The 17,852-nt window shown below is 41.8% G+C and overlaps 1 protein-coding gene across 5 annotated transcripts in view; it reads right to left on the reverse strand.

Annotated features, from left to right (window-relative positions):
• Positions 1–1,132: 1,132 nt before the first annotated feature.
• Positions 1,133–17,852, reverse strand: part of Grk4 (G protein-coupled receptor kinase 4) — a 79,651-nt gene continuing 62,931 nt past the window's right edge. For 3 of the 5 annotated variants that reach the window (XM_038321409.1, XM_038321382.1, XM_038321372.1), the window contains 4 exons: positions 12,715–12,923; positions 7,658–7,801; positions 4,763–4,900; positions 3,832–4,247 (listed from right to left, as the gene is read on the reverse strand). In XM_038321409.1, coding sequence (XP_038177337.1) covers positions 4,053–4,247; positions 4,763–4,900; positions 7,658–7,801; positions 12,715–12,923 — 686 coding nt within the window. In that variant the 3' untranslated portion in view covers positions 3,832–4,052. Of the gene's footprint in view, positions 1,295–3,831; positions 4,248–4,762; positions 4,901–7,657; positions 7,802–12,714; positions 12,924–17,852 lie in introns of those variants that run through there. The other 2 variants (XM_038321401.1, XM_038321390.1) reach the window with 1 other exon arrangement.

The following is a 17,852-nucleotide window of genomic DNA, read 5'->3' on the forward strand; positions in this document are numbered from 1 at the left end:
CTGTCTGCCTCCCAAGTGCTGGGATTAGAAGTATTTGTCACCTCTGCCAGGCAGCGCTGCTTTGCAAAAGGCTGAATTTGCCTTATTGCCACCACTGCCCGGCTTCTTTCCTTCTTTCTTTCTTTCTTTCTTTCTTTCTTTCTTTCTTTCTTTCTTTCTTTCTCTTTCTTTCTCCTTCCTTCCTTCCTTCCTTCCTTCCTTCCTTCCTTCCTTCCTTCCTTCCTTCCTTTCTTCTACTTGCAATACTATTTGGCCAATAGCTTAAGCATAATTTTGGATAACTCATATCTTAAATTAACCCATCTCCACTAATCTGTGTATCGCCATGAGATTGTGGCTTACCAGGTGGTTCCGGCGTCTGTCTCCAGAGGGGCTACATGATCGCTATATTCTTTCTTGAGCCCAGTTATTTCCATATTAAAAGATCAAGAATAGAGGTATTCTTTCATGTTTCAGAGCATGACTAACAACTCCACTTGGCCTTTTCAAGATGTATGTCAAGAAATATGATGCAGGATTTCCACAGCACTCATCATGGTCCAAGCAGCAGGGGTAAAACAGAAATGTGACCCATTTGGCAATTTTAGAGGCTCAAAGAACCATATTCAGCTCAGTAAGGAACAGTCTAAGTGGATGAGGAAGCAGGGACTGGCTGGAACTAGATTTGAGTCAGAGCATAAGAGACCTCAATGAACCATTGGAAAACTTTTTCACTTTGTATATGATGTAGCACAGGCCCAGGAAGATGATGCATAGCTTCAGGTAACATTTAACCAAATGTTTGTTAGTCCTAGAATCTACCCCAGACCTCCAGGGATGAGTGAGTACCAAAGCAGGCAGGGGAAATTTAAAATAAAGGAAGGACCTATGATTCTTCTCTGAGAGTTTTGAATTAACAATTTTAAAAAGTAGCATTAAAGTTCTGTAAGAACCTCAGCAAATTTCAGGGAAAACTGGACAGTGTGGGACAGACATACAGGAACAGGACTTCTGAGAACTGCTCCAATGTACAAGGCATCCATACTTGGGAGCTTCAGGGTACACAGTGGTGTTCTCAGGCTTCTTCTTTAACACAGCTTCAGTAAACAGACAGTGCAGATATTAATGTAAAAATATATGAAAGCACATTATAAACAGTGTCATAGACTGTTTATTACAATTCATAGAAAGGACAAGACACTGAGTATGTGACGGGTTCCTTCTTAATACCAGGGTCTTGTTCTGTGGTCGGCTCAGTGAACGGTCAGCGTTGTGTTGGCTCCCCCTCCTCACTGAGAGCATTGCTCAGGCAGCCCTGCAACACACAGCACAATGGCCAGCCTCAACCATGTCTCTAATGTCAAGATGGCTTTGTTTTGCTTGAGTAGCCATGAGGTCTATAAGCATGAACTCAACCAACCCCAAATCAAAAATATTGAGAAAAAAAGTTTTAAGCCATATGACAATGCCAAGTAAGTTTTAAAAGGATATGACAACTATTTGTATAATGTACTCTGCATTGTAAGTAATCTAGAGGTGATTTATATATACACTATCCATTTATGAAAGAGACTTGATCACTTTTAGACTTTGGCATCTTGAAACCAATCTCCAAAGATACCTAGGAACAAATAATATAATGTTCTAGAAACTGGGAGGATACTAATTGTGAGGTAAGCAAAAACTCTAAATGCATTTTTCTTACTTAAGAAATGGAATTTTAAATGTAGACCCAGCTACTCAGGAAGCAGAGCCAAGAGGATCACAAATTCAAGACTAGCCCAGGCATCCCTAGGCTAGTGAGACCCTGTTTCAAAAAATGTTTTAAAAATAGAAGGTGCAGGGTGTGGGGATATAGCTCAGTGTTAGAGTACTTATCAGGTATACACAAGGTCCTAACTTCCATCCCTAAACTGCTAAAATTAATTTTAAAGGCATATGCTTAATTTATATACAGATATACTGCTTCAAGAAAAGTTTTGCTGTTTTGTGACTGTTGCGTGCTAAATCAAATTCAATAGCTGAATGAGTGCAGAAGACAAATGAGGCTCACTGGCTCTTCCACCAGTAAGTGTTATGGTAAGAAGGCGCTCAACATGGCACAACTCTATTCTCTCTGTGGAAAGCGCTCTAGTGGATGTCTTATGGGCTTTGAATAAGGAGGGATGCCCAAGGACTTAACTGTGTGCAGAAACAGACTGATGAGTTCAGTTCATATAGCTATCCCCTAGTTGTGAAAGAAAATGTGGTCTTAACAACAACCACTTTGGGAGACTTTAATTACTGAAGTCTTGTCTTTCTATATTGAAAAAAACACAGATTAGGATGCTAGCAAACAATCTTTTAGTAAATTCCTCAAGAAATGATAGGTATAAGGACCCCCCTGCTCCCCCCCCCAAAAAGAAAAAGAAAAAAATTGAGCCAGGCAGTGGTGGGGCACGCTTTTAAATCCAGCACTTGGGAGGCAGAGGCAGGCGGATCTCTGTGAGTTCGAGGGCAGCCTGGTCTATGGAGTGAGTTCCAAGACAGCAGAGCTGACACACAGAGAAATCCTGTCTTGAAAACACAACACAAAATAAGAATTGATAGGTTCACAACAGATCAATTCACTCATAGGATGTTTTACTTGATGAAATTATTTTCTGACCTTGTCAGGTGTGTTGGTACACACTTTTAACCCCAGCACTCAAGAGCCGAAGGCAGGAGGATCAGGAGTCTAGGGTCTTCTTTTGCTACAGAACAAGTTCAAACCAGCCTGGGGTACACGAGGAAGAAAATAAGAATAACGCTACTACAGAAAGTCTCTCCAAAGGACCTCCAGTGCTAGAGGGGCCTGCTTTTCTTGTGTATGTAGACATGAGAGAGCAATGGTTGGAATCAGAACATCGAGAACTAAAACATGCATTGTTTGTGGGAATTCAATCAGATGCTGACCTTTGACCTAGGTCAAATGCTTTGTCACCAAACCAGGAAGCAGCTTCAGTGCTAACAAGTCACTGCCTTGTAGATCAAAACAGTCTTTCCACCAACAGCAAGCAGCATTGGTTCTTTGGGTAAACTTTAAATAGAACCATATGGCTTTTAAACTATATGAATCAATTTCTCTCTCTCTCTCTCTCTCTCTCTCTCTCTCTCTCTCTCTCCTCTCTCTCTCTCTCTCTCTCTCTCTCTCTCTCTCTGTGTGTGTGTGTGTGTGTGTGTGTGTGTGTATGTCTACTTGTCTCTTCTTCCTTCTCTCCGATAACGACTCACTCACTATCTAGTGTGCTGGCCTCAAACTCACAGTGATTCTTCTACCTCAGCCTCCTACGTGTGAGCTACACCCAGGTTAAAATTTCTTATATGAAGCATTGCAGAAAGGAAAGAAAGTAACTAGTGGTACACACCTTTAATCCCAGTGATGTAGGAATGTTTCTTTCTATCTGCTGTTTCATTGGTTAATTAATAAAGAACTGCTTGGCCTGATAGGTTAGAACATAGGTTTGGGTGGAGTAGACAGAACAGGATGCTGGGAGTGAGGCAGATGCCTCGGGTAATTGCCCTGCCTCTCCTCTCTGGGACAGACGTCATGGAGCCAGCCACCAGGTCAGACATGCTGAATCTTTCCTGGTAAGACACCACTTCGTGGTGTTACACAGATTATTAAATATGGGTTAAAGCAAAATGTGAGAATTAGACAATAAGAGGCTGAAACTAATGGGCCAGGCAGTGTTTAAATGAATACAATTTGTGTGTTGATATTTCCAGGGCTAAGCCAGGCAGCCGGGAGCTGGGCGGTAGGAACGCAGCCCGCAGCTCTCACTACATCCCAGTACTCAGGAGGCAGAGGCAGACAGATCTCCAAGTTAGAGACCAGCCTGGTCTACAGAACCAGTTCTAGGACAGCCAGGGCTACAGAGAAACCCAGTCTCGAAAAACAAAAACAAAAAACAAAACAAAACAAAAGGGGAAGAGATGTTTCCCTTAGAAAAGATTTTCCTTCTGATACACATACAGACATGTGGAGGGTGTGAATCCACATGCCCATACCTGTTTCTTAGAACCAAAGCCCTTGCTCACACTATGCAAATGTTCTACCCTAAGCAGAACCCCAGCCACAACAGTTTGTTTTTTACAAAATATTTTTTTACCCCTCTTCTGAAGAGTCTACGGAAGAAATTTCTCTTTGGTCTGAGAATGGAGGGACACATCTTCTCTTTTTTATGTGATGGCAAATCTTCCTCATCTTCATTTTCATTGATGTCCTTGAAACATCCAGATTCAATCATCTGTGTGCACAGAAGACAGGATAGACTTTGGAGACACCAGGAAGTCAGTAATCGCCCCGCATTATTGGCTCCCACCTAGCACCTGATGACAATGTGGGGCACATCATAGTTCCCAGACCTTTTCTGGCTCCACATTCCTGGATTCCTGGTTTCTGACCTCTTCTTGAAATAAAGTGGCCTCTTGTTCCCCTTTCTCTAAGTGAACCTCCCCCCCCCCAAAAAAAAAGCTAATTCCAATGGAGCCAAGCAGCCAGTTAGTGCTGCTTAGGAGGCTGGACTCCAGGGTGACAGACAAATCCTAAGATCACCTTTTGTCCGCCTTGTGTACTTGAGACCAGAGTAGCTGTCATGCTTCTGGCAACTGCTGATATAGTCTTGGCTTACCCATCATCTAGTCCTCATGGTCAAATCTTTTGTATAAATGTATTTTAAGACACACAAATACACACACACACACAAACATACACAGGTCATTGTTGAAACTAGCATAAACCTACTGTTAGAAAGAGCAGTACCTCATTCTGCCAGGGGATGGTGACACACCCTGTAGCAAATTGGGCGTAGAAGGTTTCATCGCTGCTGTCCAGGTTGACTCCTTTCACCACAGAGAACTGCCCAATATCCAAGATATCCTTACAATAAATGGCCTGAGGCTGGGCACCAAGAACAAAGAGAGGCATCAACCTGTGAGACAACTAGAATAACTCTTTTCTTGTTTTGTTGTATGGTTTTGTTTCTTTCTGGATTTTTGAAACAGGAATAGGTAGCCTAGGCTCTCCCTGAATTCACAATCTGGCTGTCTTGACCACCCCCAGATGTTATATCTAGTTTATAAAAGATATTTGCTTTAGTCAGCTGCTGAGAATTGGACATAGGGCTTGCACTTGTTGGGCAAGCACTCTACCACTTATCCACCACATGTGTTCACGAGGACCCCTTTTCTTCTCTGCAGAAGAAAACAGATTACAAATATAGAAGAAGGGGATGAGTTGCTTCTGTTGGGACACAGAGAGAGCTGTAAACAGGCATAGAGACCACTGGCTGTGGGATCCACTAGTTTTACATCACTTCTGGCCTACCTGCAAAGGACCTGCTTAGCATTTTGGTGAAAAGTAGAAGCAACCTTCGTGCTAGCAATTTCTCCTCTAGATTAAGAAAGCATATAGGGCTGTCAAGACCCAGGCCTCCATTCCAGCAGAGCTTTGCTTGCGCTTCTGGGACTAAAGAGAACACAAAGTACGAACTCTGCAACTAAGGAGCCTTTGTCTACTACAGCAAAATACACTAACAGTCCTGATGAGTCACTGCCCCGTTTGCTGGACTGAGCAAATGATGAGTGTCAATAAAGTGGTAATCTACAGGTCACTGGTCAACACTGTTCCTATTCTAGTCTATTCCACAAAGTGAAGGATAGAAGGACTGGCAAGCCCTCTCTTGGAACAGTGTAGGCCAAAAGCCCAGACCCATACTGCTCTACAAAACTAAGAATCTTAATTCTGCAAGCAAAATGTCCAGAGTTTGCTCAATTGCCGTCAAATGGAGCAAATTGTTTAAATCAAGAACACAGACAGTTTAGGAGGGCCTCTGTTCAGGGTGATCCCCCCTCCCTCCCGAGAGACCACGTTTGATCCAAGCAGCCCCGTCTCCAGACCTGACAGCTATATGAAGTCCAGGTCATCACGCCGCACTGTCAGGCAACACTTGCCCAGCATGCCAGTCAGTCTGTGTTCCTGCCTATCTCTATAAGCAGAGACACTCCCTTGTTTATCTAGATCTCCCTTTGCTTCCATACCTAGATCTGTGCTGGATAGTGGATATGCCCTGAATATCTCAAGTAGAACTTACTTCCAAGGAAGCAGTTACACTATAACAAATACGATGGATATAAAACAAACACAAATTTTGAAGAAGTTTTACAAATAAAAATATCTCAATTGAGGTGGGGGGAAGGGAGGACAGATGAGGAGGAGAAGGGAAGAAGAGGAAGAGGAAGGAAAACTTGAGGAAATGGGATAGTCAAGATAGAGGAAGGACAGAAACTGAGAGCAAGGAAAGAGATATCTTGATTGAGGGAGCCATTATGGGGCTAGCAAGAAACCTGGCACTAGACAAATTCCCAGGAATCCACAAAAATGACCCCAGCTAAGACCCTAAGCAATAGTGGAGAGGCCTTGTCTTGTAGTAAGATTAATGACTATCTTACATGTCACCATAGAACCTTCATCCAGCAACTGATGGAAGCGGAGGCAGAGAGCCACAGTGGAGCACTGGGCTGAGCTCCCAAAATCCAGTGGGAGAGTGGGAAGAGTGAAAGTATGAGCAAAGAGGTCAAGACCGTGATGGGGATTCCCACTGAAACAGCTTACCTGATCTAATGGGAGCTCACCAACTCTGTCTGCATAGGAAGAACCAGCATAGGACCAAACTAGGCCCTTGGAATGTGGGTAAAAGTTATCCGGCTGGGGCAGACTGCAGGCCCACTGGCAGTGACACCAGGATTTATCCCTACTGCTTGTACTGGCTTTTTGGAACCCATTCTCTTTTGATAAATACCTTGCTCAGCCTAGATACAGTAGGGAGGGCCCTGATCCTTCTTCAAAGCAATGTGCCTTACCCTCTCTGAGAAGTGTATGGGGGATTGGGTGGGGGGAGGAGCAGGTGGAGAGAACGGGAGGAGGGGAGGAAGTGGGAACTGGGATTTGTATGTAAAATGAAAAAAGATATTTTTTAAATAAAATAAAAATAGAAAAAATATCAATTGTAGATCTAAATTCCATTCAACAATGAAAATTTAACTTATCTTTCCAATTTTAGAATGTGTCTATAGCTGACTGTTAATTTGTGGAGTCCAGGCTATCTTCATTCAATATCCATTCATCAGTAGTTCACTTATTATGTATACATTCAGTTATTATTACTATATTATATACCAGACACTGACAAGCACCAGTCCCTGTACTTTTGGAGGCATAACCTTTTGATCTCAATAGCATACTCATGAGGAAGCGCACATGTGACAGCTCCAGGGGATGCACATTCCAGAACAAAGCAGCTGTGTGCACTCAGTGCAATGAGTATGAAGGTGAACAGAGTACTGAGATCTGAACAGAAACACTGGCACACAGAGAGCCTTGAAGGGCATACAAGGAGGTCTGAAATGGCACTGAGAACTGGGAGGACAGGAGTTTGGCTATCACAGCAGCGACAGACTGCACGCCCCAGGCCTGGAGTCAGAGAACTACTAAGGTCTGCTTGAGGCTGTGGAGGTGGTGGGATAAAGACAGAAGAAGAAGCAGAAATAAATAACAGACCTCATAGAGCAGAACTCACATGCTGGCTGTATCAAGTGTGTTTTAACCAAAAGATTGCTATGGGAATCAGTGTTTTTCGGACCCAGGTAGCATACTTACATCAGGATAGAAAGGGGGATCTAACATATTTGCTTCCAGCCTGCTGAAGTTAATGTCTTTGAACACTGGGTGCTGCTTTACAACAGCAGCTCCATCTCCATCATTCTGACAGCCTAGTCGATGTCTTGGATCCTTGATGAGTAACTACACAAAAGAGAAACAGTCAAGTGAAGCTATTAGGATTGAAATGTAAACTCAAAACTGTCCTCTTTAACAACATAAGAAGTTCGAGTGGCAGAGAGGACATATATTCAAACAAGTAGCCACTACAGTTTCCAAGTATCGACCACACTGTACAATTTCAGACTTAACTAAGTAGGTTATGGTTTCACAAAAGGTAAAACTCAAGTCTTGCCACGAGTGACCAAGAGATCGAAGCTTGAAATGCTGTGCCTCATTGTGTACCCCTTTAATCTCAGCACTTGGCCAGAGACAGGTGGATCTCTCTGAGTCTGAGGCCAGCCTGATCTACATAATGAGTTCTAAGCCAGCTAGTGTTATACAGATGCTATCTGAAAAACAAAACAAAACAAAGAACCAAGCAATCTGAATAAACTAACCTTCAAATAAAAATGTTATAAGAACTAAGGGATAATTATTAAGGAAATAGAGTTATGAATTTAGAAACAATATATTAATGCCATTGAATTTATAAAAAGAAACTTTTATTCATTAGAGTACTAAGGACCCCAAGTGAGTAAAAAATTTAGTAAGCCCCCTTTTAGAAACTGTATAAACTTAACTCCCTGTCTCTGTCTCTCTCCCGTCTCCATCATCATTTCTGCTTCCCCCTTTTTAGTTTTATTTATGTACTTGTGTGAGTGTAAGTACATGCCACAGTGCATGTGTGGAGGTCGGAGATAATTTTCCAGATCAGAAATCTATCCTTGCCTTCCACTTTGTTGAGGCAGGGTGCCTCATTGTTTCTGCTGTTGTACTGTGTATTCCAGGCTAGCTGACCCCACAAACTTCCAGATGATCCTCCCATATCTACCACCTTTTCTTACCCTAGGAGTACAGGGATTACAGATGTGTGCCACCATATCTGGCTTTTGGCATAGATTCTGGAGATAAAAGTCAGGTCATCAGGCTTATGTGATGAATTTTTTAAGCCACTGAACCATCTCCTGGGTCACTGTTTTTTTCAAGATGGGATCTTGTAGCCTAAGTTGATTTTGAAATCCTCATATGCATATCTGCACCTCCAGAGTGCTGGGGTTATAGCCCAGTACCTACTACACATCTAACAGACTTTTAAAAGTATCCTTTACATGTTTATAACTGTCACAGATTCAAATAAGTCTTCCTTCACAATTACTATCACTCAAAAAAGATTGGCTCCAGCTCTTGTCCCTCTATATAACTCTCTCTCTGCTCTCAGACAAGTTATCCATGTATCTTAAGATGCTTTCCTACAATCCATCTGTGGGAAATTTAACACATTGTTTAAGAGCCAGTTGTTTCTCTTCTCAGTAGTTACTGAACATGAAGGTTAATTTTATCTGTTAAATGGACACAATCTAGAATCACCTGGAAATGGAGTCTTAAAAAGCATTGCCCAGATTGTTTACTTGTATGCATTCTTTTTTATTTTTATTTTTAACTTTCATACATTACATCCTAACCAAAGTTTCCCCTCCCTCCACTCCTCCTAGTCTCCCTCCTACTTCCCCTCTCCCCCAGATCCACTCCTCCTCCATGTCCTTTCAAAAAGAAAGAAAAAACAGGCCTCTCAGAGATATCAACTGAATACAGCATAACAAATTACATTAAGAGTAGGCACAAACCCTCATATCAAGGCTGAACAAGGCAATCCAGTAAGAAGAAAACGGTCCCAAGTGTAGGACTTCTGGCATTCTTGTGAGGGATTGATTTTCTTAATTGAATTAACTGAAGTAGGAAGACCCACTCTTAATGTGGGCTGCACATTTGATGGTCTGGGTCCTGGATTGAATGGAGATGGGCAGATGAGAACTGGTATTTTTGTATTAATTCATTGGTCTTTGTTGTTGAGGGTAGATGTGATATGACTAGTTGCTTCTAGTTCCAGCTGCCTTGACTTCCCTGCAGTGACAGACTATAACCTGCAGTTATGAGTCAAATAAGCCCTTTCTCCCTTAAGTTGTTTTTATCAGGGTGTTTTATCACAACAACAGGAAAAAAACTAAGACAAGGAATATGTATCTCAACAACTTACCTTCATTACTTGATTTTATCCTCCCAGCATCTTGTCTCATCTGCATCTTACAGACAACAGACTGAGGCTTAGAGAGGTAAGACAGAGGATGCTAAGACTAGGCTAATTGCAAAATTAGCCTACTTACAAAAGCTGTTCTTTATCCGGTGGTGTGGTGCACGCCTTAAGTCCCAGCACTTGAGAGGCAGAGGCAGGCGGATCTCTAAATTCAAGACCAGCCTGGTCTACAGAGCAAGTTTAAAGATGGCCAAGATTACACAGAGAAACCCTGACTCAAAACAACAATAATAAAAAGCTATCCTTTGCTCAAACCCTACATTCTTCCCCAGGGCCTCTGGCATAACAAGAATTTCATCCTTGAAACCCTTGAGTCCTTCTTAAATTTACAGTACCCAAATTCTGCCTGTTAGTCATTCTTATGAATATAGTCCTAAGATTAAACTGTGAGCTCTTTAGGGGAAGGCTCCATCTCTGCTTTCACATTACAGCTCTGCCAGTGTCCTGTGTACAGCAAGCACTCAGTCAATATTTACAAAGCCAAATGCAAAAGTAGCTTGATCAAAACACTGAAATGCTGTCAGCTACAAGCTGAGTAGGCTAGCTGGGAAGAAAGCCAGAAGGATCCCACAGCTCAGTGACAAATCCGTAACACCCACCACTTTGTATATGGAAACGAAATGAAGTACTCCAAATAATTATTCCCCAGATAGTATCAACTCACATAAGTTACCAGTATAGTTCAGTAATAGGCAAAATTGTTGGCCATTCTCACACCTACTTCGCCAAGCCACTCTCTCCCTGAGTCACAAGCTAGGTTCCTCAGGACCAGCATGGCCTCATCAGCTGCTTCTCAAAAACTGTCTTGTCTATGTATCCCTCCAATTGTTCTAAGCCTGGTCTGGGATGCCTCAATTCCAACAACCCACAGCTCACACTTGGCTAGAATCACCTACTGTCTTTCTACTTGTCTTTCCCTATGTCACTTTTCTTCATCAACTTAAGACTGTATGATCCGGTACTCAGTTCTCTTTTGCACCCAGCGAGCTTCCCTGCAAGTCTTCATCATCCCTGCCTGCCCAAACTGGAGAGCAGGGCAGAGATAGCTCTTTGCTGTCTCTAGGCCCATGGCCCTGCACGAGGCAGGGCAGGAACAAAACACCAATGGGTTATGGAAAGCATCTCCCTGTGCACGCACTTGATGCCTATGAGGAAGCCTCTTGCTTCCCCCAGCTCTTTGGTTTCATCTTCTCTAAATGGTGCTGCGTACCTTATCTGCACCCACACTCACAACATTTCTCTCCCTATCCTTGCCCTGATGATGCCGAGGGCATAAGAAAACAGAAGGCCCACTGCAAATCTGACACTTTCACTGCCCCCAAACTATGAAAGGGAACTGCTCACATCTTCCGTGTACACTAGTGCCTCTCATTCCCCTACCCAAGGCTTTTGGTCTAGCAAGTACACCTCCCCAGACAAGTATTCGTGCTTTCCCCATTAAGTGTTGCTGCTCTATCAGTTTGGAATTCAGCCTTGACTCCTCTTTAACCACCTCAGCAATTCCTACAAGATCCACACAGAATCTGAACACTTCTCACATCAGCTCTTCTATCCATGCTATCCATGCCACATCTGCATCCACACATTTTTTCATCTCTTTGTCCCCCAAATCCTACCAAATATGGTGTCTCATCAGCCCCCATGCTTCTAATTCTCCAGAATACGCATTGTTCTCTGGCAGACAGTACATTTGTCATATTTGTTCTGCTTACTGTTAGAGGCTACGCACCCTGCAAAAAAATGAGAACACTGAAGAGCCAGGACTTCTTCCCTCTCTTACTCACTGCTGCAGTCCTAGTGCCTAGGAGAGTACTAGGAAGAAAGAAGGTGTTTCCTTGTTGAAAGAAAAACTTTAAAGACGCTACAAAGGACAGGCCTCAAAAGAAAAAAAGAAAGCCTATAATAGGCATCATTTTAAGGTAAGCAAGTGACAATTTTTAGTGTATAGGCAGCCAGCAGTTGGTGAAAAACTGGGTGCCCTGCGGACAGATGGGACCCATTTGCTACTGGTTCATTCTGTCATCATGAGTTAAAACTTTCTCTCTGGCATCATCGTGTCACATGGAAGGTGACAGTCCTAAAACAATAATCAAATCTGTAAGGTACATGTCACTCTAGCCCATACATTCCTTCAAATCAGAGTGTCTGTGATGATTTTAAAAAAATTCTCATTTCAAAACACATTGGAAATTAGTTTTTGTTTTTGTTTTTTTTTTGTTTTGTTTTTTTTTTTTGTTTGTTTTTTTTTGAGACAGGGTTTCTCTGTGGCTTTAGAGCCTGTCCTGGAACTAGCTCTTGTAGATCAGGCTGGTCTCGAACTCACAGAGATCCGCCTGCCTCTGCCTCCCGAGTGCTGGGATTAAAGGCGTGTGCCACCATCGCCCGGCTGGAAATTAGTTTTATAATGAATTTCACATAAATTTCTGAAAAGAGAGTGACTTGATATCATTCTTCCTTTCAATAACATCAATATAGGAGGGGAATCACGAATTCTCCACTGCTTTGCTCTAGTTAATCGATTGGTCATTTCCCAAACCTGGGCTGGAAACTATGCTCTCTGCTCTCACTGTCTACCTGAGATGAAATTCCAGGCAAGAACACCAGGAAGAAGGCTGGTTACTAAGGGGCCAGGCTGAATTCACCTGCACTGGGTCTTGTTGCTGAACCAGGGTTATAAGTTGGGAAGGGGGTCGCTGCCCTGCTTCTGAAGACTGCCTGCCTACTTGACTACTGTACCTGAACCATCAAAAGCACTAGATGAGGCGAGGTAGTCACCTCCCCATCCCTGTGAAAGCTGACCTACCATGCTGCAGATGGACTTGGCATCCTCTGAAAACTTCTCAGAGTACTCCTCAGTTTCATTCTTCACTCTTCTTTCCAGCTCCTCCCGGCTGACTTTCTCTTTGTATTTTTTGAATGGAGAGTGTCCCTCAATCATTTCATATAGCAGACAGCCAAGTCCCCACCAATCGGGACTAAATGAATACCTTTCATTATTGATAATTTCTGGAGCTACATAACAAATACAGAAAATTTTTTTATTAAATTTTAGTTTTAAATACTTATGACTAATTCCAAGCAATATATTATTTATTTAATGTTTGTTACAATATGATCTAAGAACCTTAAGAACATGCTAAGTTTAAAAAAAACACAAATGGCCAAAGATCATATGATTATATTTATATGGCATTTACAGAATATACAAATCCAGAGAGACTGAACATAAACTCATGGTTGAAAGGCCCAGGAGTAGAAGGTGATGAACAGGTGGTTGCTAATACATCATGAAAATCTGAAGTGATTAAAGAATGTTCTGAAATTAGACAAAGTAATAGTAATGATGGATGCACAACTGTAAATGGACTAATATCCACTGAATTATACACTTCAAATAGTTGGATTATTTGATGTGTAAAGGATAATTGAAGCTGTATCTATATCTATACTTTATAAACTTGACGGCTGCAGGGTGGGTAATATGGTAAAATGGTACTGGAAATAAAGCTTGCCTCCTGGGGTGCTCCCTCCACTCGACTGTTCCCATGGGTGCCTCAAGTGCAGTGCCATCTGTTCCCAAGTCAGAAGAAACCCCAGAAACCTGCAAGGGGAGGAATTTCAGGCTCTGAGAGACCCACCATGCCCTTAGAAGCTACTAAGGATAGGCTAGCATTCATTGCCCATACATCTTTGAAATAATCTGAACATGACTGACTTCCCAGGAATCAGGTAGGTAGGATTTGTGTGCCCACATGCATGGGATGCTAGCTGCATGAGGAAACTGTGGCCTTTCTGATTCTGCCTTCACAGAACCACAAAAACTTGGGAGTCTCTATGGACATCACTCCTTGTTATAAAAAGAAGGCTGCAGACTAAAATAAAAAATCCTCACTCTAGATCAGTGGTTCTCAATGTGTGGAGAGCAATTCCTTTGGGGGTTGACCAATCCTTTCATAGGGGTAGCCAAAGAACATCGAAAACACAGATGCTTGACATTGCAATTCATAACAGTAGCAAAATTAGTTATGAAGTAGCAGCAAAAATAATTTTATGGTTGGGGGTCACCACAACATAAACTATATTAAAGGGTCACAACATTAGGAAGGTTGAGAACCATTCCTCTAGATGCTCAAAGCATTTGCAAAGATGCCGGGCTAACTTTTAATGATAGATAACATTAGAAAGTAATGGAGTTCATGTTAGGAAAAGTCATTCTTTAGAGAAGCAGCATCAGTTGTCATTCTAACAACCTGAGCACTCATGGGCTCAGCCGCTGCTGCACAGACAACTCAGGTGTTGGGATATTTTTATAGCCTCTGTTTCCCTAAATATTTTGTATATCAGAGTTCCTTAATTTTTATAACTGAAAACTACATATTTTTCACAGTACCAACTGTAATTTTTACATACAGTTCAGATTTCTTTGTTAAAATGTAGCCATATTATCAGTTGCTTAAAAAAGATGTCTCATAGCTCTCTGCTCCTCCATAGCCAATCTCCCAGTCTTATCCCCAGCTCTGCAGCAGAACACCTGGGCAAGCCTTTCTTGCCTTGTTCACATCGCTGTGGATTCCCAAGATCCTCCCCTTCTTACTGCCCTCCCTTGTTGCTTTGTCCCAGTATCCAATCCTAGCAGGAACCCATACTCCCCCAAGAGCCACACCTGTGAGGACAAGTAGGCTGACAGTGGACTGACACCTCTCCTTCACTCCTCCAGATCCAGTCCCTCCAGTCTCACCCCCAGCTCTATAGCAGAAAACTTGCTGTGGTCTCCCTTTCTTCTCTGACCTTATGCCAAACAGATCATAAAGATCTCCTCCAGACTTCCTTCCCTGAACTCTTCCCAGCCTCCCAAACCTAGCAGGCATAACCTGGGAACAAAACAGCTGAGCATGCCAGGAAACAGGTCCAGAGGAAATTCCCTGTAATCGCAACACTCTCCTAAAGTTCAGGGACAAGGAGAAACCAAGGGAAAAATATTCATCCAACAGAGACAAAACGAGATATAATCACCCAGACCTTTGCAGACTCTGATATGGACAATGTCAGCCCAGACTACTATATCCAGCAAGACTCTAAATTACCATAGATAGAAAAATAAGATATTCCAAGATAAAATAAAATTAAAGCAATACTTTCTACAAACTCAGTCCTACAGAGAGTGCTAGAAGGAAAAATCCAACACAACCATGAAAACACAGGGAATAAATAATCCCAGACTATTATTATTAAAATTAAAGGAAGGGAAACACACACACACACACACACACACACACACACACAAAGATCACCACCATAAACAACAAAACAGAATTCAACAGTCATTGGTCATTGAAATCTTTCGATATCTCTGTCTCAATTCCTCCTAATAAAAAAAAAAGACTAAGAGAATGGATGCAAAAACAGGACCCATTCATCTCCTGCATCCAAGACATACACTTCAACAGTAAAGACAGACATGGCTTCAGGGAAAAGATAGTCCAAGCTAACGAACCTAAGAAACAAGCTGGTGTAGCCATTTAATATCTGATAAAACAGACTTCAAATCAAAACTAATTCGAAGAGATAGGGAAGGACACTACATACTTACGAAAGTAAAAATTCACCAAGAAGACCTTTCAATTCTTACTATCTATGCTCCAAACACAAGAACACTCATTTTTGTAAAAGAAACACTACTACACACTGGTGGTGGTGGTGCACACCTTTAATCCCAGCACTCAGGAGGCAGAGGCAGGTGAATCTCTTTGAGTTCGAGGCCAGCCTGGTCTACAGAGTGGGTTCCAGGGCAGGCTCCAAAGCTACACAGAGAAACCCTGTCTCAAAGACAAAACAAAAACAAACAAAAAAGAAACACTACTACAGCTTAAATCACATATTGACCCTCACACACTGATGTAGTAAGCTTTTCCATTGGACTTTCTTGGACTACCAGCCTGTAAATAATGACACAGATTAAATTATTAATTATGAAAGCTTGGCCTTAAGCTTTGGCTTGTTAAGTTATAAGTTAAGTTCTTATAACTTAATTAACTCACATTTTTTAAAATCTACATTCTGCTACATGGCTCAGTTATCTCTCGAACCATATGTCTGACTTGCTCCATGTCTCGCCGACATCTCCCTACATCTCTTCTTCCCAGAGTTCTCCCTCCAGAAATCCCACCTACTTTCTCCTGCTTAGCTATTGCCCATTCTGCTCTTTATTAAAGCAATCACAGTGATACATCTTCATACAGTGTAAATAAACATTTCACAATAATCTGATAGAGGGAGACTTTGGTACCACATTCTCATAAAGAACAGGTAGTAATGAGCTGCGGGGCTGCGTTCCCGCCGCCCAGCTCCCGGCCACGGGCTAGCTTATGTCCCAAAATAACAACACACAAATTGTATTCTTGTAAACACTGCCTGGCTCATTAGTTTTACACTTAAAGAGGGATATGATATAGATATGAATAATTTGCATTAATGTGGATTTTGCTTTAGTGATTTAAATTTAAGGTCATTTTTGTTATATTTATTTGTATTTCTGATCTTGATTAAGGTATTGTGATTGTGTAGTTCATTTTAAAAATGTAATGTATAATTAAGAAATATAGGTTGTTAATGGATAATCATCGATAATAGTAAAGCTTATAGTCATGTTAGTTAGATTTTCTAGATATATAGATATATTTCAGTTAGATAGGCATTCCTAATATCTTTCAAAGACTACAGAATATGGCATTTAAATGTTTTAATAACTTAGGGCTTTTCATGACAATGAGACATGTCTGCTCCTGGCAGCACCATCTACTTCAAGAAGATGATGGGCATCGAAGAGGCTCCTTATGGAGTTTGATAGCAATTTGGGCAAGAAACTACTCTTGCCTGGACTGATGCATAGACTGGACACAAAGAATCCGCAGAAAGAGGACTGCTGAACTTGCCTAAAGGTGAGATGGTCTTTTGGGGTTCCTGATTCATGAAAGAGTCTGCGAGACATTCTGCAGGACACAGGAGATAGTGACTGAACTGTCTTTGAAATTTCCTGCTTCATGGAAAAGTCTGCTGGATACTGTGGGCCTGAAGGCTGAAGATGGATGCCCCAACGGTACAAAAGAACTTTGGTTGACTGTCCAGGCAGCAAGATGTCTCTGTGATTTCTAGAGTTTTGCAAGTTGCTTACTTCTCATTTACTTAGGTAATATTATATCCTTCTGGAATCTTTGATGGAGTTGAATAATAGATAGATAGTTATAGTTTTCCTTAGTTATGATAAAAGATAAAGTAGATATAAATACTGTAACTGTAATTCTTACTTGATAACTGTTTTGTTATATGTAATTTTACTATGTTAAAGTGAAAGCTTTTTTTATTTAAACAGAAAAAGGGGAAATGATGGAGGATTCTCATTGGCTAATAAACAAACTGCCTTGGCCAGCCCTTAGGTGGGTGGAGTAGAACAGGAAGAAGGAAGTGAGGTAGATGGCTCAGTCAGATGCCACGCCTCTCCTAAGTTAATAAATCGCCATGCCTTTGCTCTCTGGAGCAGACCACCATGCCTCTCCTCAGGGAGAAAGATGCGATGAAGCCAGCCGCCAGGTCAGACATGCTGAAGCTTTCTCGGTAAGACACCACTCTTGGTGTTATATAGATTATTAGATATGGGTTATTCAAGATGTGATAAGAGGCTGAAACTAATGAGCCAGGCAGTGTTTAAAAGAATACAATTTGTGTGTTGTTATTTTGGGGCATAAGCTAGCTGGTGGCCAGGAGCTGGGCGGCGGGAATGCAGCCCCGCAGCTCATTACTACAGGTCATCTAGAAAAAAACTAAACAAAAAAATGCTAGAGCTATCATGTTATAAACCAAATGGGTCTATCAGATATTTACAGAACATTTCGCTCAACAACAAAAAAATATACCTTCCTCTGTGCACCCCAGGGAAATTACTCC

Source organism: Arvicola amphibius, chromosome 1 (assembly GCF_903992535.2).
Source record: "Arvicola amphibius chromosome 1, mArvAmp1.2, whole genome shotgun sequence".
Lineage (NCBI taxonomy): Eukaryota > Metazoa > Chordata > Mammalia > Rodentia > Cricetidae > Arvicola > Arvicola amphibius.